Source organism: Neoarius graeffei, chromosome 10, assembly GCF_027579695.1.
Source record: "Neoarius graeffei isolate fNeoGra1 chromosome 10, fNeoGra1.pri, whole genome shotgun sequence".
Classification (NCBI taxonomy): Eukaryota; Metazoa; Chordata; class Actinopteri; order Siluriformes; family Ariidae; genus Neoarius; species Neoarius graeffei.
Window position 1 is genome coordinate 24,897,870 of NC_083578.1, and position 26,408 is coordinate 24,924,277.

The 26,408-nt window shown below is 43.7% G+C and overlaps 1 protein-coding gene across 2 annotated transcripts in view; it reads right to left on the reverse strand.

Moving 5' to 3' along the window:
* Positions 1-26,408, reverse strand: part of mib2 (MIB E3 ubiquitin protein ligase 2) — a 212,687-nt gene that overhangs the window by 55,539 nt on the left and 130,740 nt on the right. For both annotated transcript variants that reach the window (XM_060931604.1, XM_060931605.1), the window contains exons 8-12: positions 19,247-19,351; positions 16,943-17,105; positions 16,261-16,394; positions 11,797-11,945; positions 9,464-9,620 (exon numbers count right to left, since the gene is read on the reverse strand). In XM_060931604.1, the coding sequence (XP_060787587.1) occupies positions 9,464-9,620; positions 11,797-11,945; positions 16,261-16,394; positions 16,943-17,105; positions 19,247-19,351 (708 nt within the window). The remainder of the gene's footprint in view (positions 1-9,463; positions 9,621-11,796; positions 11,946-16,260; positions 16,395-16,942; positions 17,106-19,246; positions 19,352-26,408) is intronic.

A 26,408-nucleotide genomic window follows, 5' to 3' on the forward strand; every position in this document is an offset into this window, starting at 1 on the left:
TGACGATTGGGATAATCCCGATGGTGTGGGTCCAGACGCCGGCTCGCGTCCTTATCCGCCACAAAACGCTGCTTGTGTATGGGTTGCAAAGCGCAGTGGTATTGATATAACTCCCCCGTCCCCGTCGGCTCTTAAGGACATCATCTCGCTTCTTCCGTCACCCGATAAGCCCTTGCTTTTTGTTGATCAGTTAATTAATGTTTCTCGTAACTGTCAGCTAACGGGAGCCGACTACCGGTTTATTCTGCAGAATAAATTAGGAGGCGCATACGATGAGACGGCCCTGTTAGAAAACGTACAGGTCCTCCGCCCCGTCAACGATATTGCTGTTAATGTTAAGGAGGAATTGCCTCCGGTAGGGGAAAACGGTCGCCCTCGCCAGCGCACCGTGTCTACCTTCTTTTGGAAGGACACGCCGAACGCACTGCAGCAGCTTCGTGAGCAGTTGACACGATACCTGCTCGCCTTAAAACAAGCAAATAGAGACCTGTCACAGGTCACTAATTGCAAACAGGAGCGTTCTGAGCTGACGTCGGCTTTCTGGAAGCGCTTTGGGGAAGTTTGGCAACATTTGGGAGGTCTTGAACTTGATTTGGCAAACCCGAACCCAATGTTCTTGTCCACCTTTCTGTCTAATTGTCGCCCCGAAATACAGAGCGTTTTAAAACATCACTGGAGTGACCGGAATAATCTGGTCCTCCGTCAGGCCGGGGAGCGGGTGCGCACGCTGGAGAGCGATGGTCTTTTAGACTGTAAAACGAATAAAGCATGTTTATCCGTCGTGCCGGGCGGACGAGCGGAGGGACGACAGGAGAGGGGTCGCCGAACGGGACCGCGCGGCGGGGGAGGGAGGAGAAATGGAAAGTGCCACTATTGTGGAAAAGAGGGGCACTGGATAAGAGAATGTCATGCGAAACAGCGAGATGAGCAGGAACGCGAGAAACCCGTCATGCGCGCCGGTTCAAGCCCCACAGGGCAGAGAGATCCTGCCCGCCCATAGGGCTGCCCTCAGAGCGATGAAACCCCGACCGTTGCTATGTTAAATCTTTTATTCAGCTCCCCTCTTAACGAAGATCTTCCCACTATTGTTTTATGCCTGGCAGGGACTGAATATCCTTTTTTACTCGACACCGGGGCTACCATGTCCTCAGTGGGGAGGGAATATGCGGGTCCTTTATCTACACGGTCTGTAAGCTCTGTGGGAATAGAAGGGGTTCCTTTCCATTCCAGTTGCACGCCCCCCCCTTTCTGTCACTTGCGCCATTGATCCTTTACTGAAGTTTTCTCACTCTTTGTTTGCATGCCTGATTGCCCTTTTAACCTGCTTGGACGGGACCTCATGAGCCTCCTAGGGCTCTCTATTTCTTTTAGTGGCTCACACATGGTTGTTGACATACCAGACGACACTTCGTCGGCTGCTCTTGCCCTCACCTCCCTTTCTCTTCCCCATAACCTTCTCAATGCTGCTTGTGCCGTTACCCACCTCACACCCTCTCTTTCTGACCTTCCAGCTTCTCTTTGGGCGGAACATAAGGACGAGGTGGGCTTTGTTAACTGTACCCCTTACGAGGCGGTCATTAAACACTCTTCGCCAGTATATGTAAAACAGTACCCCCTTTCCCCAGCTAAACTGTCTGGCATTGATGATGTTCTGTGTTCTCTCCTAGAGCAAGGTGTGGTTGTTCCCTGTGTCAGCCCTTATAACACCCCAGTGAATCCGGTGCAGAAGCCCAACGGCACGTGGCGTTTCACCCAGGACTTGCGTAAGATTAATGAGTTAATTATCCCAGTCGCCCCATTAGTTCCAGACGTTCCCTCTCTTATGGCCTCGATTCCGTGTGAACATGCGTTTTTCTCTGTGATTGACCTCTGTTCTGCCTTTTTCAGCGTCCCTGTGGGCCACGACACGCAGCCCCTGTTCGCTTTTACGCACAGGGGAAAGCAGTACACATGGACCAGGTTACCCCAAGGATATGTCGATTCCCCCGCGGTTTTTACAGCCGTAGTGAGGGACGCCTTGGCCGGTTTGTGCCTCCCCTCGGGCTCCTCCGTGCTCCAATACGCGGATGATCTTCTGGTAACGGCGGAGGACGAGGACCTTTGCGCTAAAGCCACACTCGCTCTCCTCTCTCTTCTGGCGCAAGAAGGTTTCAAGGTCTCACGAACTAAGCTTCAGTTCTGCCTCCCCACTGTTCGATATCTGGGTCACGATCTCTCCCAGGGCTCCCGCAGGCTCAGCCCCGAGCGTGTGCAGGTCATCCTAGACACTCAGGTGCCTGCCACCAAACACGCCCTCATGGCTTTTCTGGGACTTATCAATTACTGCCGCCAGTGGATTCCTGACTGTTCCACCTATGACAAGTGTCTGCGCTCTGCAATTCTGCACTCGGACCCTTTGACTCAGCCCCTGGTGTGGTCTGATGAGATGCTGACGGCCTTCAGGGCCTTGAAACAGGCTTTATGCTCGGCCCCTGCTCTCGGACTTCCGAATTACCGTTTGCCGTTTCATTTATATGTGTGCAACCAGCAGGGAACTGCGTCTGGGGTTTTGGCGCAGGAGCACGGGGGGGGTATGCGGCCTTGTGCGTTCCTCTCTAAAACTCTTGATTCTGTGGCACAGGGCCTCCCTGCTTGCCTCAGGGCGGTGGCTGCATGTGCTGTCATGGTCACGGACGCTGAACGGCTGGTTTTGTCTCACCCGCTCGTTCTCCACACCTCACATGATGTAGTGCACGTTTTAAAGAACCTCAGTACCCAGCATTTATCTGCGCAGCGTCGCTCTGGATACGAGTCTATTCTTTTGGCCACCGAAAACCTTACTGTTAAGCCCTCCTCCTCTTTTGATTCTCTCGCGCACGCGCTTCAGCGCCTCCTCAATTCACAGGATGATTTTCTTCCTTCTGAAACACACGACTGCATTTCTAGCATTCTTTTCGAGACAAGTATCCGCCCCGACTTACGCTCCACCCCGTTACTTTCAGGTGATTCGCTGTTTGTGGACGGCTCGTGCTCACGCCCCTCTGACGGCGTTTTCGTGTGTGGTTATTCTGTGTGCCGCCTTCCTGATGAAACTGTTGAAGCTTTTTCTCTTCCTTTCTCCTCGGCTCAGGCTGCCGAACTATACGCTCTAACCCGTGCATGTGTTATTGCCCAGGACACAGACGTCACTATCTACACTGATTCACGTTACGCTTTCGGCGTTGCTCACGACTTTGGTCGGATTTGGGCTTCGCGTGGGTTCACCACTGCAGACGGTAAGCCCATTTCTCATTCTTCGCTTGTTACTGATTTAATCACCGCCTGTCTTCTCCCGCGCTCTTTAGCCATTGTTAAGACTCGTGCTCATTGTATTGGGGACTCTTTTGAGATCAGGGGAAACTCTCTCGCCGATCGCATTGCCAAAGCCGCGGCTGCCTCCGGTGTTTTTCCGCCTTCGCTTACTCTCTCCCTGGTCTCATCCAGCCGTATGATTAGTGCCGTTCTTCCGGACATTGACTTGATCTCCCTCCAGGCCTCCGCTTCGGCCTCAGACAACCATTTCTGGGACTCATGCGGCGCGCAGCCGTCTGACGGCGTTCGGATCGATGCTCAGGGCCGCCTTTGTTTACCTAGACATTGCACTCCATTTCTCGTCCGCGAGTTTCATGGTCCCACTCACCGCGGACGAAGGGGGGTAGTGGAGGATTTATCCAAAATATTTTGCATCGACAAAATACACACCGATGTACATCACATTCTAGACAGATGTTTAACGTGCGCACAGAATAATCCATCTAAACCAGGCGCGGTACATCAGCACCTTCCCATACCTGACACGCCGTTCCAGGAATGGCAGATTGACTTCACTCACATGCCAAAGCAGGGCCCCTTTAAGTATCTTTTGGTCATGGTCGACAAATTTTCACGATGGGTGGAGGCTTTCCCTTGCGGGAAAGAAGACGCTCGCACGGCGGTAAACAAATTGACGCAAGAAATCATTCCGCGTTATGGCCTCCCGGTAGGGATAGACTCTGACAAAGGGACGCCGTTCACCTCTAAGGTGACACAAGAACTATGTAAGGACCTAAAAATCCATTGGCGTTTCCACATCCCGTACCATCCACAATCCTCCGGCATTGTGGAGCGCGCAAACAGAACAATCAAGGGTAAGCTGCGTAAAGCCATGCAAGAAGCTGGTACTAAAAATTGGGTACAAGTTTTGCCTTTAGTTCTCGCTGACATGCGAATGACCGCTCAAGTGGCCCTCGACAACCTGTCTCCGTACGAGCTCGTGATGGGCCGGCCTTTTCCTACACCCTGGCGCAGAGGTATGCAGGCTATAGGAACGAGTGATCTTGATGTACATCTCAGTGAGTACGCCGTGGGTCTCATGCGGGTGTTGGATGAGTACTGGACGAGACTAAATTCCAAAAAGCCTCCCATTCCTGAGGCACCCACTCACCCCTTTGAGGTAGGGGATAAAGTGTTGGTAAAGAAATTTGCGAAATTAGGCGCTCCTTTGGAGGAACCGCCCTACAGTGAACCCACGGATGTGCTCGCTGTAACTCGAACGGCTGTACTAACTGACCTTTTTCCACAGTGGATCCACGCCAGCCGAATCAAGAAGGCTCCAATAGTAAATTGAATCTATGATGATGATGTCTAACAGGTTTTTGTGTTTCAGAAAGTTGTTGTGACAACAGCTGACGGCCTTTTCAGGGATCCTCTCCCCAGCATCTGGAATAATCCGGTTTCGGCTGATCTACAAAGAGGGGATGGTCGGTGAGTCCTGCAGACTTCTGGGCTAAAGAATCTGAAAGACACGTGAGCCTGGGCTACCTTCAACTATCTACATCCTGTGGACACAGAAAGAACAAAGTCAGTGACCAGTATGACTTTCCTTCTGGTATTGGTCTTAGCGCTTGGAGCAGGGAATCCCGCTCAAGCCAGCCACGAGGACAACGTTTTTTGGCGATTTGCCAATTGGACTGCTAAACAACATACTAATCAGTCTTGTTATGTCTGTCAATACGTTAGAGTCTAAACTGTAGTTATACTCTGTAAACAAAGTATAAAAGAGGGGATTGTAAGATTGTGTGTGTTCTCGTGCATAGCTGTCCTGAGCTTTATGACCCTTTCACACCCTGGTAAACGTGCATAATCGCGAGAACATACTCTTTTGTTTTCTCTGTACCTTCTAGTTTCGCTGAAACCACATTCCTGGTTCCTCCTGTTCTAGGGGGTGTATGGTCTGCTCTTTCATGTATAATAAAAACGACTCCTTATCTGGCGAGTTGACCTTGTGCCCCCGAGCCCCTTACTTATCTTGTCACGCAAGCTTCTGATGTATATAAACCCTGCTCTTTCTGTGTATCGTTGAGCAGTGCCTGAATAAACCAGATTGATTTAACTCGTGTGGTTTGTTTTAACCCTGCTCCAGAGCGCTCTTACGTCAACGCATCTGAACTGAGACAGACACAGGTTCTAACAGGTATATAAATGTTTTATTCCAATAGAAAGCTTGCAACGAAGTTGTCTGTGCTTTTAGAGCTAGCGATAACGTTGTAATAGCTGTGCAGTCTGGTTATTCAAATGACTTTCTATGGATTTGCCCGCCAAGTTGCCGTCGCCTTGTCCACGGCTAACGTTAACACATAGCTAGTTAACTTGGACACTGTTAGTTAGCATGTAAAAACGGAGTTACGCTAACATGAATAACGTCAACTTATCTGAAGTCCTTTCAGAAATATGTTTTAGCATAATCTTGCCAAATAAACAATGTAGAAATCTCTCTTCTCTTGTAGCGTTCGCTACCCAGTATGATTTTGAGTTTGAAAAGAGTTTGCTAGCATGTCAGGTGGAGTTTCACTGACTAGCTAGCTTAGCGTTAAACCACCATGATGGCACAGCATGCGTTCATTTTGTGAATTCACATTTCTGTCTTTGGTAACGGCATTAGGTTTTGTAAGCGTTGTGGCAATAATACAACGATGTGTTGACAGAAAATGTACTTTTAATACTTAAGTATTTTTAAAAGCAAGTACTTCAGTATTTTAAGTAAAAATTTAACTGTACAATTTTCACTTGTATCGGAGTAACATTTGACCAGTAGGATCTGTACTTTGACTCAAGTAATGAAGTTGGGTACTTTGTCCACCTCTGATTACGGTTCACTATATAGACTGATCTTTACATTACAGGTGGGTAATAAGGGAGACCTTGCACCAAATACAGATAACACTTACTTCAAAGAGCGCAAGAATGCACCATTATTAATTGCTGTCGCATGAATAGTCAGAATGTTAACAATATCGGCACTGCCAGCAAGAAAATCCTCGCAAGCAGAGATATTTCTTATTAATTTATTTGATCAACTTTTCCTTCTCTGATGTGTGAGACCGACTTAATTAAATTAAATTTTTATATACAGTGCCAGTCAAATTAAAAAAAAAAAAGTTTGTACACCCCTACTCATTCATAGGACTTTCTACACTGCAGAACAATACTGAAGACATCAAAACTATGAAACAACACATGGAGCATATGATAAATAAAAACGTATTAAAATATTTCATCTTTTAGATTCTTCAAAGTAGCCACCGTTTACCTTGACGCTTTGCACACGATTAACATTATCTTAACCAGCTTCATGAGGTAATCACCTGGAATGCTTTTCAATTAACAGGTATGCATCGTCAAAAGTTAATAAGTGCAGTTTCTTGCGTTCTTAATGCAGGAGATCATCAAACAGTAAATGGTACACTAAATAAAAATACAGTAAATAGCCCTATTTGACAACTGTAGTAATCCATATTATGTCAAGAACCGCTCAACTCAACGCTTAAGAGAAACGACATCCATCATTAGTTTAAGACAAGAAGGGTCTTAATTAATAAAATAAAGAAAAAACATTGAATTAGAAGGTGATAGATATCCATCCATTATCTGTAGCTGCTTATCCTGTAGAGGGTCGCAGGCCAGCTGGAGCCTATCCCAGCGGACTATGGGCGAGAGGCGGGGTACACCCTGGACAAGTCAAACACAGAGTACATATATCTCTCCACAGAATATGAGCAATCTCATGCTCTGATTGGCTACTCTACTACTATAAATCAGCTCATATACCGTGAGTAGAGAAAAACAAAAAGGCAGAGCGCATCTAGTCAGAAATGATCAAGAAACAGAAATATCGAAATAAAAAAAATATAGTTCTCCCCCACTCCCAATATCACCTGTTCCATACTCCAGCCCAGTCAGTGGCGGTAATGTACCTTTAAGTTGGTTTGCCAACCACCAAAAAAAGAAGGGGAAAAAAATGGCAGACAGCATTACTGAACCAACCAAGGACAAAATAAATACATATATATATTTTCACCTTCGAATTCAATGTTACCTTTTTTTCTTTAAATTGTGTACATATTTATTGCGCGTGCGCGCGCACAAGCATCTAATATTGGAATATCTTGAAAATTATTTTTTTCATAATTTAATTCAAAAAGGTAAACTTTCATATATTCTACACTCATTACATGTACTGTAAAATGAATTCAAATCAAATCAAGTTTATTTGTATAGCGCTTTTAACAATAAACATTGTCGCAAAGCAGCTTTACAGAATTTGAACGACTTAAAACATGAGCTAATTTTATCCCTAATCTATCCCCAATGAGCAAGCCTGTGGCAACGGTGGCAAGGAAAAACTCCCTCAGGCGACATGAGGAAGAAACCTCGAGAGGAACCAGACTCAAAAGGGAACCCATCCTCATTTGGGCAACAACAGACAGCCTGACTATAATATTAACAGTTTTAACAGGTATAACCCTCAACTGTCCTCATAGGGAATTATTTCAAGCCTTTTTTTTTGTTTGTTTTCATTTTGATGATTACGGCTTATAGCTCATGAAAATCAGAAACCCGATATCTCAAAATATGAGAATATTTCATTTCGAGTTGGAGTAAAACACAAATACCATGCATCTCTCAGTCTAGTTCAGTACACACAACCACAATCGTGGGGAAGGCTGCTGACTTGACAGTTCTCCAGAAGATGATCATCGACACCTTCCACAAGGAGGGTAAACCACAGAAGGTCATTACTGAAAAGGCTGGCTGGAAAAGGTGCACAAGCAAGAGGGATGACTGCAGCCTTGAGAGAATTGTCAAAAAAAAGTTGATTCAAGAACTTGGGAGAGCTTCACAAGGAGTGGACTGAGGCTGGTGTCGGAGCATCAAGAGCAAACGCCCACTCGTGATATATTCATTCACCACGAGTAATGAATAAACTAAATAGCTTCACGCAACCACGTAATATCCTCTCTTCTTGCCCTCATTTATATATTTTTTTAATAATCAGCCAATCCATTGACAGCAGCACAACGCATACACAAATCAAGAGTTTCAGTTAATATTCACTTCAAACATCAGAATGGGAAAAATTGTGATCTCAAAGTGTGACTTTCACTGTGGCATGGGTGTTGGTGCCAGATGGAATGGTTTGACTATTTCAGAAACTGCTGATCTCTTGGGGGTTTTCACACACACACACCAGTCTCTAGAATGTACACAGAATGGTGCGATAAACAAAAAACACAGGGTGAGCGACAGTTCTGTGGGTGGAAACGCCTCGTTGATGAGAGGTCAGAGGAAAATAGCCAGATTGGTTTGAGCTGCCAGGAAGGATCTAGCAACTCATAAGCGATCACTCTTTACAACTGTGGTGAGCAGAAAAGCATCTCAGCATGCAACAGTAGACGACCACATTGGGTTCCACTCTTACCAGCCCAGAACAGGAATCTTCGGATCAAGAACAAGCTCCTATTAAAGTAGCTGGTGAGTGTATACCTCCACTTCGAATTTGAACAACACTACAGTACAAAGCTCACACATAGCGTATATTGTGGTAATATGTGGCGTGGTTAAGCAGGGAACAAAATCTGACATGGTCTATGCCTTTGTACAATACGCAAAAAACAAGGCTGGCATACATGCGTTTCTGTGTGCATTCCAAAACTCCTTCATGGAGCCTTTCCACTCCAGCTGAGCCCCTACAGTTCAAGTGGAAAATGTGGAACGCGAGGCTCAGAACAGAGCAGCTCAGCAGTGCGAGTCGAAATCAGCAGCGTGTCACTACAAAGCCTGAGAATGAATTCAGAGGATGGGCTAATTTGCTAATTGTCCCTAATGATGCAGATAAGTCAAAGAAAGCACAGCATGTAAAGCCAGTTTTCCCAGCTGAATCAGTCATTTCTCTTTTTCTGCACTTGCACTGATAAAGGGTGAGATAGACAGAAATGCAGGCAGGCAGATAGGTACTGTATGTGGAAGAGTCGAGAGACAGACAGACAGATGGATAGATAGCCAGAGAGCGAGTCAGATTTTTATTTTATACAGAGCTCTTAAAGTCAGTTGCCTCCAAACATTACTGTTTTCTACACTTGCAGAAGCAATCCAGAGGGACGGTATGCGTGCATTTGTGCACGTGTACCTGCAGGTTGACATCGGCAGAGTGCTCGGTCAGTACCCTCACTACGTCAGTGAAGCCCTTGTTGACAGCAATATGGAGCGCTGTACACATGGAGTTGTTCAGTAGGTTGACGCTGGCCCCTTTGCTCAGGAGGAGGCGTGCGATTTCAGCTTGGTTCCTACACACACACACACCATAAATGCCAAGATGAGCTAATACACATCTGAACTTGTTTTACCATAAAAAACAAAGACCGAAATGGCTCGGCACAGACAAACACAACACTGACACCCAGCTTTGCCAAACTATGATCAAATCAGTGGAAACCATTGCATATGGCGGAAAGTCAGTTTGGACAAATAAAAGCCTCCAAAGTTTCTCCCTGCAATCAATCAATCCATAATAACTGATACAAATGCAAGCATTCAAAGTCCAGACTAAAGACGAAGGTTTTGTTACCCAGTGTTTCTGTCTCATGTTTATTTCTATCTAATAAAAATCCTAACAAATAAAATAAGGTCACAGCAAATACAGTAGGGTCCCAGTACTACATGCTTGGCCCCCTAATCATCATTAGTATAAATACGCAGGTGATTATAGAAAAATCAGGCGTGCTGATTGGTTGAGAGATTCGAACCATTTCTCGATAATCACCTACAGCAACTCGGCAAAATGGTGGCCAGTCGCCGTCACCCCCTAAGTGAGGAAGAATTACACATTATGAAAAAGTGCTGTTCCTAAAAGCACTAAAGATGCTACGAAGTTTGGTCTAAAACTATTCAAAAAGGTAAGGTGGAATTCTGATTTATTTTACCCATTTCAAAACAAAGCGTTTTGTACGAATCGGTATAGATAAGTGACGAGCCTGCACGCACCTTTATTACATCTGCATGCCGCTTTTCAAGTTGGAAATATATATATTTTTTTAATTGCAATTTTTTTTTAAAGGTCCCATGGCATGAAATTTTCACCTTCTGAGGTTTTTTAACGTTAAAATGAGTTCCTCTGACCTTCTTAAGTCACCCCAGTGGCTAGAAATTTCATAATGTGTAAACCAAACTATGCCCAACATTTGAGAATGGCGCGTCAAAACGGCGCGTTGATAAACTCTTCCCTTTACTACGTCAGCAAGGGAGATGATCCCCACGCCCCCCCCTCTGGATTCCCACCCACTGTATGGATTGCCCCGCCCAGTTGTAGTGAGGAGACCATAGAGGACACAACAACATGGCACCACCTAAGCGAGCGAAACATGGAAATTGCGCTGTACATGGATGTGACAACACAAAGAGTCTGTTTTTACTGCCGACGGGAGAGCCCCTGAAGACGCAGTGGCTTAATTTTATTTACTTCAATAATACGCCGTCGAGTCTACCTAAGACGGTGTATGTTTGTCGGAAGCATTTTCCTGAGGAATGTTTCCACAACTTGGGACAGTACAGGGCAGGTTTTGCACATCAACTGTCACTGAAGCCTGGGTCCGTACCAAGCATCCCTGCCGCATCAGCCACAAACAGCGAACAGGTAAGTGTATAACTGTTGAGTCGTTTTGCCGTGTTTTAAAATCGGTGCCACGTTAGCCTTGCAATGGCTACATTAGCTGTGCAGCTAACCGCTTCCTGCAGTTAGCCAGGTACTCTGTACTACAAAACCAAAAAGCATGCAGCATGCTCTGTTATAATAGCCAATCAAAACAGTTTTTACAAAGACACCCACATTCTTTTTTTTAAGTCACTCGTTCATTTTATTTGTTTGTTTGTTCAGTAAAAACCCAAACATTTGTTGAATTTATTTTATTTCCTCGCGTCGCACCTTAATGACGTCAGCGCGCGGTATTTTTCCCTTCGCGGTTTGTTCCTTCTCTCTTGCCATAGTAAGACACCCACATCCGCTTGTTCTGACCCACTGGAGGTAGCGTCACAGTGCTGTTAGCCAATCAGAGGTAACACGTTTACATGTCATGAATATTAATAAGACCCGCCTCTACCCTTCCCCGCCTCCTGCTTCTCATTAGCAAAACGACGCACTGGGAAAAGCGCTGAAATGGGGCTTTCTCCCAGGAGGCTATATCTACGTGCCGAGGGTTCACTTCGAGAAAGGCTGCGGATATAACATCCGGAAACCTCCACGAGCCCGTTTAAAGCATCAACAAACCACCATGCCATGGGACCTTTAAATAATCACCTGTGTATTTATACTAAAACAATTACCCGCCTACTTGTTAATTAGGTGCCTAACATACAATAAGGTGCCAGCACTTTGGATGCTTGGACCCCAAACAATAACAGTAACAAACAGCCTTTAAATAAAATGCAGTTCACACAATACAAGACCCTTTTAGGATTATTATTCACCCGAATGCTGTGTAGTGCAGCGCTGCATCTCCATCTTCGTCCTTGGCTTCAATGCTACCGTTGGCCTGCAGCAGGACCTTCACTACTTCCATATGGCCCTGGTGAGCAGCCACCTGGAGGGCCGTCTTCCCTTGGTTCTTTATATCCACCTACAAACAATCAGTCAGTATATAAAGAGCATCAGTGTTGCTTACTGAGAACCAGGAAATGACTAAGATTAAATCACACACATATGAGCCTTCCCTAAAATGTTGCCACAAAGTTGGAAGCACAAAATTGTCGAGGATGCCTTTGTATGTTGTCGAATTAAAAATTTCCCTTCACTGGAACCAAGAGGTCCAAACCTGGCTCACCATGACAATGCCCCTGGGCACAAAGCAAGCTCTATTAAGACATGGTTTGCCAAGGTTTGTGTGAAAGAACTCAAGCGGCTTGCACAGAACCCCGACCTCAACGAATGCCTTTGGGATGAACTACAATGTCGACTGCACCCTTGGCTTTCTTGCCTGACAACAGGCCTTTTTTTTTTTTTTTTTTTTACACACTTCTATTTGGTTTGCCAAGGAAAACCTGGTGAACATGGGGATTGTAAAGCTGTTGTCATTAGGCAGGTTTCAATAATTAACTATATAATGCACTATATGGCCAAATGTGTGGACACCTGACCGTCACACTCATATGCGCTTGTTGGCCAGTCTTATAATCCAACCTTGGCAAACCATGTCTTCGTGCACCTTGCGGCATGTTGGTGTAGCGGTTAGCACTGTCGCCTCGCAGCAAGAAGGTTCTGGGTTCGAGCCCAGTGGCCGATGGGGGCCTTTCTGTGTGGAGTTTGCATGTTCTCCCCGTGTCTGCGTGGGTTTCCTCCGGATGCTCCGGTTTCCCCTACAGTCCAAAGACATGCAGGTTAGGTTAACAGGGGGTGGCCTTGGGCTTAAGTGCCCTTAAGCAAGGCACCTAACCCCCAACTGCTCCCTGGGTGCTGTAGTATAGCTGCCCACTGCTCTGGGTACATGTGTGTGCGCGCGCGTGCCTTTGAAACTTCCTTTCGCTGGCTACCTGTTGCAGCTCGTATCAAAATTAAGACATTGGTGCTAGCTTACCAGGCAGTCAAGGGGTCAGGTCCAGCATACCTTCAGATCCCTACTCTCCACTACTACTGGTCACCTGGCCCCTCCTCGTCTCCACTCCTGCCCAGCCCGCTCAAGACTGCTGTCTGTTTTGGTTCCCCATTGGTGGAATGACCTTCCCATTGAGATCAGAACTGCCGACTCCCTGACCGCCTTCAAGCGCAGACTGAAGACCCGTCTCTTCAGGCTGCATCTTTCTCCCTGCTTCCCTGTCCACAGTATAATCGCATAGCAGTCTTGACCAACCCAGGCTGTGTACTGTCTAGCCTGGGGTTAGCCACTGGAGTTTTATTTTTCTCCAATTATTCTAGTTGTACTTTGTCAGCTCATTTATATGGTTGATTTGTTTTGTTTTCCATGGCTGATTGCTGGTACTTCAGCAGAATATTACAGTTAGTATTATTCTGTCATTTGTTCAGTTGGCACCAGAACTTTCTTGTCTAGAAGTTCAGCACTTCTTGTACCTGACGTTTGCATTTGTTGTATATTGCTCTGTAAAAAAAAAAAAGCGCCTGCTAAATGCATGTAATGTAATGTAATGTAATGTGATTCCAACTTTGTAGCAACAGTCTGGGGAACAACATGAGTGTGATGGTCAAGTGTCCACAAACTTTTGGCCATTCAGTGCACTACATACAATGTGCGTGTCATGGACACTTGAAAAATATCATCAGTAAAGATGTTGGAACATGGTTTATAAGTTAGATTCTACTTCAATATGGATTTGGATTTGCTTTTGTATGTAAAGGATCTTAGGATTTTACTAAAACATTCGAAGTGAATTTATAATAAGATTTATAACAATAATACGAAGACATAAAATGTCCATCAGGACAAAGTATACCAGATTTCAGCCTGACTGGACTCACAGTTCAGTAAGAAACATTCATTTGAATTCTGGAGTTTGCTCTGGTTTTTACTCGCTGTGTTCTAATTTACACTCATTCTCTGAAACCTGTGATTTTACTGGGATTGGTTTCTGGAATGGCCAGTATATTGGATCCTTTATAATTATAAAATTGTAAATGGGGGGACCATAAGATGAACTATGATGTGCGATACTGGCATACAATGGATTTCTGTTCAGTTCAGTTAACGATGTTCATATCAAACATTAAAATGAAGAAAAAAGGGTCATTAGTGATTTTAACGATGACATGGTTGCTGGTGCTAGATGTGCTGGTCTGAGTATTTTAGAAAAACTGCTGACCTGCTGGGATTTTCACATATGACACGCTCTAGAACAGCGTTTCTCGACCACTGGGCCCCGGCCCATTAGTGGGCCACGAATTTTTTTCAAGTTTGAAGCCAAATACTAAATAGTTCAGGATGTCGTAGTGTCCCAAATCCAGTAGCTGTACACTTTTCAAGTGGAATAAATACATTTGTGGGTAAATTAAGAACAAGCAGCCTTTATTTTGGCCACATTCTTCCTCTGTATTTAACACACACATGTGCACGCACGCAGAGAGAGAGAGAGAGACAGAGAGCACATGCGCTGAATAAATAAATACGTTTGTAGGTAAATTCTATGGATCTGTGATGCCTACTGGAAGAGAAGAGCAGGGCGGATTGAGAATCGAGCGGCTGTGGTTTGTTTACGCCCGATACTAAAACTTGTAGCGTTCTAGCAACCGTCGCAAAGACGCTGACAAAAAGCTCAGAAGTTCCTCCTTACCCGGGCAAAAACGATACAGGATTTATCTTGCAGTGTCCTGATCCCCAGATCTTTAACCCAGCCACATATAAAAAGTTGTACTCCTCCATGCTCTCCCAGGTTTTCATCTGTTTGTCCGTGTAGAACGATGTCTGCAGCACCAGGTAGTCTGAGACGTCGGGGAACTCAACGGATGGATAATTTTCCAACTCATAACGAATGAATGAATGACTTTATTTAAATACAATAAGTTGATTAGCAGAGCTGATGGGGTCGTGCATGTACAGATACAAATAAGTACAAATACAAAAAAAGACTAAAAATATGCACAATCTTTAAATCTTCAATCCCTTCTGACTGAGAACGCCCTGCATGCATGGTTTGGCTTCAGGTACATCCATACAGTTTTAAATACAATACCTACAATTTAAAAAATGTTTACTGCATTTATTTAATTCCTGGGCTCCCATCTGTAACAGGGAGTGATGTTGCATCCCATTAATACACTTTACAGTAGATTATTACATTCTAATAGAAAAGATGAGCCAAAATAATTGGGGATCTTTTTTAATGGGCCTCGACTCATTACAAGTATGAACGGGTGGGCCATAAAGCAGAAAAGGTCAAGAACCCCTGCTCTAGAATTTACACAGAACAGTGTGAAAAACAAAAACATCCTGTATGCAGAGCATCTGCAGGCTGAAACACCTTGTTGACGAGAGAGATCATACATGTAGGAGGGCGACCAAGCTGGTTTGAGCAGACAGGAAGTCTATAGAAACTCAAATAAGCACCCTTTAAACCGTGGTGAGCAGAAAAGCATCTCAGAATGCACAATATATCAAACCTGAGGTGCATGAGCTACAACAGCAGATGACCACATCAGGTTCCAAGTCAGCCAAGAATCATGGGCACAGACTCGCCAAAACTGGACAGTTGAAGACTGCAAAAAGACCAGGGTTTTGGTTTTTCCCCTAATCTTCAACTGTCCAGTTTGGGTGAGCTCATGCCCGTGATAGCCTCAGATCCTTGTTCTTGGCTGAGAGGGGCGGAACCTGATGTGGTATTCTATTATTGTAGCCCATCCACTCAAAATTTTCGTGTTTTGTGCATGCGGAGATGCTTTTCTGCTCACCACAGTTGTAAAGAGTGATTACACACACACACGACTTACTATATCCTTCGTGGCAGCTTGAACCCATCTGGCCATTTTCCGCTGACGTCTCTTATCAACAAGGCGTTTCCACACACACCGAACTGTCGCTCACGCTGCGTTTTTTGCAGCATTCTGTGTAAACTCGAACCCAAACCAGCCCATCTGTTACCAACAACCATGCCATGGTTAAAGTCACAGAGATCACATTTTCCGCATTATGACGTTTGATGTGAAAATTAACTGAAGCTCTTCACGTGAATCTGCACTGTGCTGCAGCCACATGGTTGGCTGATGGGATAACTGCATAAACAGGCAGGTGTTCCTAATGAAGTGGACAGCGAGTGTCGCATTTCAACAAATTTGGGGTTGGCTAGGTGAAATCCCGTCACAGTTTTAATCGCAAACCGGGTTCCGAAAAAAAAAATACAGACAAACAAAAGATAAAACTGTTTTCTTTTGAAATAAGTCGCATTTTTCCCCCCATACAGTACAGTTACAACATAGCAAACCACGACACCCACCTTATCCGGATGTTTCTGCACTAGTTCACGGACTTTAGCAGCGCTGCCGTGAGCAGCCTCGATGACCAGGCGCCCAGGGTTATCCTGTTCCGTGGACTGCGACAGCAGCTTCTCCAGGACTGAAATGACTGTGGCTGAAAAAGACAGATAGAAAGAGACACAAGAAGACCATTTCAGAAAAATTAACAGATGTGGATGGATAAAAAAAAAAAAAGTAGTTTCCTTTTCTCAGCCCAAAAGCTGAACAGATGGTTAAATGAGTCAAAATGTCACCGTGCACTAGCGGCCTGCATTTTGCTCAAATGTCCTCAGCACCTTGTCTCATGTGGGAAAGAAAAAGTGAGTTCGCTTGACATGAAAAGCAATGAGGAATGAAGTTATATAAACTTGGTTTAGGAAGAACAAAGTCGTCCGTCCATCCGGCCATCCATCTCCAGAGGGTGGGAGCACTTATGGGTGAAAAAGGAATACACAAACAGGGTTTTTTTTTGTTCATCATACCAAAAATAATAATAAAAACAAGAATTAACAACTGGGTACATTCAGAGTAAAAGAAGAGCAATGCATTCATGTCAAACTGCAAAACCAAAAAAAAAAAAAAAAGAGAGAAAAAGAGCATGAGAGTCGTCGTGCATTTAAACAAGCGGCGTGATGAATGGGAATGCAGCTGTTCCCAGCTTACTTCTTGATTCGCTTGGATTCTCAGCAGTCATCAGATTGGCATCCACCTCGACAGGCTGAGCCGAGAGGCACGCAGGGTTAAAAGTCCACGTTTGTCCTCCAAACGCCACGCGCAGGTCACCATCCGCATACACTTTCAAAACCTTGCCAACCTGGCCCAGGGCCTGATGAACACACACATCGCAGTACGTCAAAACCTGGCCCTACTGTTAGTTCTGTTTTATCCAGCAATCCTTTGTCTAATACTTGCTGTCTTTTTCAACTCTACCTGTTAACTCTTACAAAGAAAATCACACACACACCCCTAATCTCACCTGGGAACTGAAAACAGAGCATGTGACGTAGGTAGCAGTCCTGGTCAGCTTAGGATAGAGGATTACTGAGCAGGTTTCGTCACGGGCACGTGTTTAACACGTCTGTGAATTTAAATACGACTTTACGGTCACCTTGAGAATTGCCAAACGTACAGGATTAGTCCACTGAGACTGAAACAGCAGCGAGGTGGCTGATAAGTTCCCTGAATCATGTAATCCTGTTTTTGCTCAAGCGCAAGACAATAAATGCCCCATTAACACCTTCTCACGAGTTATCTAATCATTAATCTAATCTAAAGCTTCTCGAATAAAAAGTACATCACAGAGTAACTTAAACCTTTCCTGTTAAAGTAGGAACAACATCTAGTGTGTACACCTTATAATTAGCGATCAAGCACTTATAAAATGAATACAGTACATAACTACCTTTTATACTTATTAATACAATAATGTCATGCTGAGTGAAATAAACCTGCAAAAAGGAAATCGTGACGTATTCGAGTACGCTGCTAAGTATATTTGGCACACAATTTTATATCAATTTTAGTGATGCAGATTCATTCTGTACACAAGGAACATGAACGAAAAGCAAAATGTCTTTAAGAAAATATGAAGTTTGTCTTTACGTTCAGAAGAAATTCGAAGGAATTAACCTTGGCTGAAAAGTTCCACGGGTAAAAAAAAAAAAAAAACCAATGACATTTAGTCATGGCACCCTACCACCTACTTCCCTCTTTTATTGCTATAACAGCAATGCAAGGCATGGCATCAGATTTCTGATGAAGCCGTTGTTGAAACTGAAATAAATGCTTTGCCAATAAAGCCTTTTATCTTTGCATATTTAACTCTCTATATACAGGACTGTGCAAAGGTTTTAAGCACCCTTTTTTTTTTCCTCCCCCCCATACAAACGTGCTTACAAGTCTTCTATTTTACGACTTCTACGTTATCGAGTCGGTACAAAAACATTTTAGAGTCCAAACGTTCATTTTCCAGCACAAAATTAAATCTTACGGGGGGAAAAAGTTTGTATCTGAGCAGCATATTATACAAGAGAGCACTTTTCAGATTAAAACAGAAAACATAAAGAAGGCTGCTGGGTTTTGGTGCGAAATGAAGAAGGGAGTGTGACAGTCAAAGTGTGCAGAAGAACTGTGGCTGGTTCTGGAAGATGCTCAGTAAAGCCTTGGTCACAACCGGCCGTACGTGCTCCTACGGCCGGTCTACGTGCAAAAAACGCAAGAAACGCACGGACGGCGCGCATGTGACGTGCTGATTTTCGAGCCGTAGACCGGCCGCAGAGGTTCTTTGTCATGTCAAACAAACTCTACGGGCGCTTACGTTTTTTTCAGGTTGCAAGACAAACTTACGGCCAACGTGCGTCTTTCTCCACGAACAAAAAAAACGCAGTGATTTGGGAAACGCCAAAAATCGCACGGCCAAAAAATCGTACGTCCGGTTGTGACCTAGGCTTAAAACCTACAGCTCATTTCCTTATCAAACTGCGCTCACTGTACCCGAGACTACCGTTTTGTTTTTAAAAAGCAAAAGGTCGTCTCATACCAAATATTGACTTTCATTTATTATGGCTTACTGCCGTTTTTTTTTTTTATGTTGAAACATTTAATTTCGTTATTTTTTTAAAGCCATCTTTGGTCTCCAGCATTTCTTTACATGTGCTGAAGACTTTTGCACAGTACTGTATGCATCTTGTATTTTATTTATATTTTTATTTGCCCTTGCTTCCCTCTGCTGTCTAAGTCACTGTTTTGTTTCAATGTAATGTATAGTCATGGAGCACTTGCCAAGAGAAATTCCTTGCAAATTAAATCTTTACTTGGCCAATAAATCTAAATTTTAAACCAGCTGATATTCCTTTTTAATTAACGAGCTTTACTTAACGTTTTTATGATGGTGGAACTGATAACAAAGAGTGTTTCGCGGACGTTTTTCATGTCATGTGTATGTGTATCAGGACTGAGGAAACATACAGGTGCCATGCTGTCAGTCCATTCTCCATGGCCGGCCTGTAGCCTCTTCACAGTCTCGAGGTCATCCAGTACCCTCACTAACTCACCGACTGCAAACGTATTCACCTAAAATCATTTAGAAAAACAGACAGAGATACACAAGCTTGATCAGACAAGCCAGGCCAACCCGAGGAAAGGATCCATCATGGGACAAGCAACTTCTTTAAATACCAATCAGGTGAGACTGACTAGGGATTTGGCTAATCGCTGATGCAGCGTGTACAGCCACATGCATGGACGAACAGTCATTGTGGCAGGGGGCGTTGCCAAGCATCGGTTTGTGAATGGAGGGTGGGGTCAGGGAAGGCGAGTGGCAAAGTCAATGCACCTGTTGTCAATTCATGTTGTGTGTGTGTTTGTTGCGGTGATGGTGGAGGGTAGAAAAAGAAGGAGAAAGGAGCTCTCCTGACCAGAACATGTGTGCGCGTGTGTCTGAATAGTGAGTGAGTGAGTGAGTGAATAAATGAAGCTGAAAAGCAATCAAGTGTGCGCGAGCATCATCTCCCGCCTGCCGTGCTTCAGTACTCCACCCACATCAGGGTTTACTACAGTCATGTTCCATTTACTGTACTAAGGGCCTGACGTTTATTCAGGCCAGGCTTGTAGTACTTGAGTCCGACTCGTGCCTTAATTTTAAGGACTCGTGACTTGACTTGGACTCGTGCATTAACTGCATTGTAATTTGGAGACGAGGACTCAGATTTTTTTCTTTACTTTTTGTAGCATGCCATAATAATTTGGCATAAGATATTTATATCTACATTAATTTTATACTAATTTCATGCAAGAGTGTCACACCTGCATCAGATAGACTCTGGGGCGCGCTCCGGACAGCGCACGCGCCAAGCGGACTCTCGCGTGCGCCGTAAACGACTCGCACCTGCACAGGATTAAGGCGCAATCAGCGTGCCTGTATAAAAACTGTGAAAATGTGCTTACTTCGCGAAGTATTGAGTTGCATTGCTGACACATTACCGAGCCTTATTTCCTTGCTTGGTTTCCTGGTCTCTGATTTCCCGTTTCTCGTCCAATTCTGCAGAGTCTACGGTAGCCTGTTTGTGCCTCACTCGACCTGTTGCCTGTTTCACCGTTTTACGATTTTGCCTGCCGTTCTGGATTGCTTATGTCTTCACTTGTATTAATAAACACACCTTCTGCACTTACATCCGTCTCCCAACCATCTCCGACAGAATACTTCGCAGTCCCTGACAAAGAGAACGCACATTCACCTGTTCATACGTCACATTCAGGAACAAACTAATGTTAATGGCGCTGAAACAGCCACCGTCAAACGGTGCGGTTGGAGTCTTGTTCTCTGAATCGACTCGAAATATTGTTTAATGACTCAGACTTGAACACTGGGGACTCGAGGTCGAGTGACTTGACTACAACACTGATTCAGGCCTTATGTCAAGAACATGAGCACTTGTCTTAGTTGAATTCTTGGGTAAACAGCATTTCATTGTAGTCTTTCAGCAAGACGGAGATTCAGGGTACTGTAACATGAGAAATGCGCAGGGAGCTGCTTGATCCACTGCTCACACAGGATATTATATCATAAATCCGACTGAAATCAAATGAAGGTGAGAGGCCCAGGATGAAACAGGAGATATATTTAATATCCTTGCCCAATTGGGAGAAACAGGGCAGCTGTAAAACATACACAGTGTAACCCAGCCTCTCCCGCTGAGCATTAAATCAATGCCTTTTTTTTTTTTTTAAAGCTCTTTCCCAGACATCCATACTGTATGTACAACGCCAAAAAAGGATTAAAACAAAATCAGCCGTTATGTTTCCAGGAAGTACTCATGTGAAACCATGCGTCTTCATGATTATAAAAAGATTGGATCACATATTTAACAGACATTCTGTTTGAATCCCACTTTATTGGTGCACCTTTTTTGCAACTACATTTTTTTTTTTTTTTTATTATGGAGTTTCTATCCAAGGTTTTTGTCCAAAAAAAAAAAAAGTGTCCATTTAGCTTCCTAAAGACTTCTTTGCTCAGTCCCACTGAGGGAATCTTTAATAATTCTACAACAGTGGCTCGCTCTCTCTTATGCATTCCAAATACATATGGAGGGAAAAAAAAAAAAAAAACGTTTCCTCAAGGTTTCTTTGACCAGCCAGGAGTTCTTTGCATTTTCCATGTGTACATAATATACACTTGCCCTGTGTCCGAAATCACTCACTACTCACGACATAGTGGACTATATAGTGAGTTCGCCATTTTGTAGTGCTGTCCGAATGTATAGTGAGAATTATTACACCCTATATAGTGCACTCATAGTATCCCACAATGCACCGTGAAAAGTAGTGTACAACCAACCGATGGTCACTAGCCAAGCAATATACCATCATGCATTGCACTTGTGCTAAAAGAAAAAAGGGGGGGGGATTGTTGGGGTGAATGGACGGAGGAAGAAACATTATAAACGGGCATTCATGTGCAATTAAAAATAGTAAGAGAATAGAAAATAAGCTGAATAGAATAAGACAGATAAAATACAAGAATAAAAGTGACAGTGCAGAGCGAGGAATTAATCAAAAGTCCCAAATTTGATTGAATAAAAGGCAGCGGCAAAGAAGAAAGTATTCAGCCTTGATTTAAAAGGACTGAAAGATGCAGCAGATACAAAGTACTTTGTATTTATTAAATGTGGGAAATACGCTCAGTATAATATATATTTATCACAAAAATACATGTATGTATTTATTATTTTGAAAACCCACCAGCCGACTGATCTGGCACGTTTTAACTGTACGACAGTAATGACGTAAATAACGGCGTGACGGAGTAGTGTCCGAAAGTATTTTCATTTTTTTAAAAGATATTTTTGGGGGCTTTTTGCACCTTTATTGGATAGGACAGTGTAGAGACAGGAAATGAGCGGGAGAGAGAGACGGGGAGGGATCGGGAAATGACCTCGGGCCGGAATCGAACCCGGGTCCCCGGATTTATGGTAGGGCGCCTTAGCCACCTGAGCCACGACGCCCCAAGTGTTTTCATTTTACCAATGAGCTCACTATATAGTCCTCTATACAGAATTCCCTAGATAGTGAGCAGGGAGTAGTGAATGAATGAGTGAGTGATTTCGGACACAGGCTTGATGTCCAAAAGCATGAGGATACCCCTCCTTTTGACTGAGCTCAGGTGTTTGTCATACCAATTGCTAACAGGTTCATAAAATCAAACAGTCACGCAGGCTGCATAGACAAACACTGGCGGTAGAAAGAAGAGCTCAGGGACTTTAAAGGAGATACGCAGATAGACTGGTACCATAATTCAAAAAAGTGCTTATTTAAGGAGTTAAAGGCATTTTTGAGACAAAGTCGGCAAACAGTCTTATTTTGTCAATTCGGGTGTGCCGAATTCACATCTGCAATATGCCGAGCTCTATCTGACCTCTGTTGACCTCTAGAGGTCATTGAACTTTGGGCCTGTAAACGTCTCAGCTGAACCCAGTTTCTCAGCTTTCTAAGGAATGAAATGTACTAAAATAATTAATGAAGTTAGCAAATGGCCTTGTTTGTTAAATGTTTGGGTGCTGAATTCATTTTTCATTTGTAAAACGACATATGACCTCTGATAACCTCAAGGTCATTAAACTTGGCCTATAGGCCTATGCATTTAACGGCATTTTTAAACTGACTTTACTCCCCCAAAAAGAATATGAACAGACAAAAAACAAATAGAAAGGAACAAATACAGCATTAAATGCCAGTCCATGTACATGTGACTTACTTTTCACAATGAGAATGCCTAGGCGATCACCTTACATAACATTGCATTACATTTAGCGGTTATTGTTTATACAAAGCTACTGAAAAAAGGACAGATTCAGCAGCAGACAAAATGTGGGGGCATACAGGGTATACAGGTTAATCAGGGTTAGTATATATGAGAGTTTTTTTCTTTGTTGTTTGTTTTTTGTAAAGGCTTTACCCCGTTTAAAACAAAACAAAAAACAAACAACAAAGAAAAAAACTCTCGTATATACTAACCCTGATTAACCTGTATACCCTGTATGCCCCCACATTTTGTCTGCTGCTGAATCTGTCCTTTTTTCAGTAGCTTTGTATAAACAATAACCGCTAAATGTAATGCAATGTTATGTAAGGTGATCGCCTAGGCATTCTCATTGTGAAAAGTAAGTCACATGTACATGGACTGGCATTTAATGCTGTATTTGTTCCTTTCTATTTGTTTTTTGTCTGTTCATATTCTTTTTGGGGGAGTAAAGTCAGTTTAAAAATGCCGTTAAATGCATAGGCCTATAGACCAAGTTTAATGACCTTGAGGTTATCAGAGGTCATATGTCGTTTTACAAATGAAAAATGAATTCAGCACCCAAACATTTAACAAACAAGGCCATTTGCTAACTTCATTAATCATTTTAGTACATTTCATTCCTTAGAAAGCTGAGAAACTGGGTTCAGCTGAGACGTTTACAGGCCCAAAGTTCAATGACCTCTAGAGGTCAACAGAGGTCAGATAGAGCTCGGCATATTGCAGATTTGAATTTGGCACACCCGAATTGACAAAATAAGACTGTTTGCCGACTTTGTCTCAAAAATGTCTTTGGGTGTCACAATTCTGGATTTTGGTACCAGTCTAAGAGCCATGGCCTCACTTTTTGTTTATAAATGCCTTCAGACCTCGAGAATGGCACAGGAAAAGTTTTAAGCGCTAACAAATCTAATATAGTAATTTTTACAATTAAAATGATTCACATAGGTAGCGGTCTGAGTGAATGACCTTGACATCTGTGACATCACCACAGGAAGTCTATCGGTCTCATCGCCATTTCCGCTATACTAAAACACAGAGCTGACTGCAACTCCGATCCTCCATTTTGAGCTAATTTATCGCCATGCCACGTAGATGTGTTGCTGGCCGGTGCAGCAACACAACAGAAGATGGATTTACGTTGCAGTCATGGCCCAAGAATGTTCAAACTGCAAAGATTTGGATGCATTTTGCGAGAAGTTCACGGGCACATTGGGCGTCTACGAAGTGGTCTCTCCTCTGCACATTTTACTGAAGACTCATACGAGACCTCTGATCTGTTGAGGAGCATTGGATACAAGCCCGTATTGAAAGAGGGTGTAGTACAGTGCCTTGAAAAAGTATTCATACCCCTTGAACTTTTTCACATTTTTCCACCTTACAACCACGAACTTAAGTGTTTTATTGAGATTTTATGTGATAGACCAACACAGAGTAGCACATAATTGTGAAGTGAAACGAAAATGATAAATGGTCTTCAAAATTTTAAACAAATAAAAATCTGAAAAATGTGGTGTGCATTAGTATTCAGCCCCCCTGCGTCAATACTTTGTAGAGCCACCTTTTGCTGCAATTACAGCTGCAAGTCTTTTGTGGTATGTCTCTACCAGCTTTGCACATCTAGACACTGAAATTTTTGCCCATTCTTCTTTGCAAAATAGCTCAAGCTCAGCCAGATTGGATGGAGAGCGTCTGTGAACAGCAATTTTCAAGTCTTGCCACAGATGCTCAATGGGATTTAGGTCTGGACTTTGACTGGGCCATTCTAACACATGAATATTCTTTGATCTAAACCATTCCATTGTAGCTCTGGCTGTATGTTTAGGGTCATTGTCTTGCTGGACGGTGAATCTCCTTCCCAGTCTCAAGTCTTTTGCAGCCTCCAACAGGTTTTCTTCCAGGATTACCCTGTATTTAGCTCCATCCATCTTCCCATCAATTCTGACCAGCTTCCCTGTCCCTGCTGAAGAAAAGCATCCCCATAGCATGATGCTGCCACCACCATGTTTCACAGTGGGGATGGTGTGTGCAGGGTGATGAGCAGTGTTAGTTTTCCGCCACACATAGCGCTTTGCATTCAGGCCAAAAAGTTCAACTTTGGTCTCATCTGACCAAAGCACCTTCTTCCACATGTTTGCTGTGTCCCCTACATGGCTTCTTATGCCTATCTTTCAACAATGGCTTTCTTCTTGCCACTCTTCCAAAAAGGCCAGATTTGTGGAGTGTACGACTTATAGTTGTCCTGTGCACAGATTCTCCCACCTGAGCTGTGGATTTCTGCAGCTCCTCCAGAGTGATCATGGGCCTCTTGGCTGCTTCTCTGACCAGTGCTCTCCTTGCTCGCTCTGTCAGTTTAGGTGGACGGCCATGTCTTGGTAGGTTTGTAGTTGTGCCATACTTTTTCCATTTTTGAATGATGGATTGAACAGTGCTTCTTGAGATGTTCAGAGCTTGGGATATTTTTTTTATAACCTAACCCTGCTTTAAACTTCTCCAGAACTTTATCCCTGACCTGTCTGGTGAGTTCTTTGGTCTTCATGATGCTGTTTGTTCTTCAGTGTTCTCTAACAAACCACTGAGGCCTTCACAGAACAAGTGTATTTATGCCGAGAGTAAATTACACACAGTAGGACTCTATTAACTAATTAGATGACTTCTGAAGGCAATCGATTGCACTGGATTGTATTTAGAGGTATCAGAGGACAGGGGGATGAATACTAATGCACACCACATTTTTCAGATTTTTATTTGTTTAAAATTTTGAAGACCATTTATCATTTTCGTTTCACTTCACAATTATGTGCTACTCTGTGTTGGTCCATCACACAAAATCTCAATAAAAAAACCTTATGTTCGTGGTTGTAAGGTGGGAAAATGTGAAAAAGTTCAAGGGGTATGAATACTTTTTCAAGGCACTGTACCAACAATTAAAAGAAAAGAAAACTACAAGAAAAGGAAAGTAAGTTCGGTTGCACCAGTTCTCCCGGAGTGTGAGCGAGGGTTGTTGGTAAAACCCGGGACTGAACATATCGCTCAAGCAGTGACCTCCCCGCGGTTGTTGCTAAAACCGGTGATGTCCCGTTCCGGGTTTTAGTAATTGCCTGAGCCGAGCAATAATGGCGGAGTACTCAGTATGGAGAAAAGGGAGAATGAGTGGACCAGCCGTCTGATTTCTCCGTTGGATATACTTGCCTCAGCAGCAGTATCTCGCCTTTACGTGGAAGAAGCGAATGAACGTAGAACTGAACGAACAACTGAAAGTCAGATAGTTTCAAAACAATCGGCCACAAGATCGGCCTTCAAGAAACAAGAACACAGACGGGTAAGATGAGA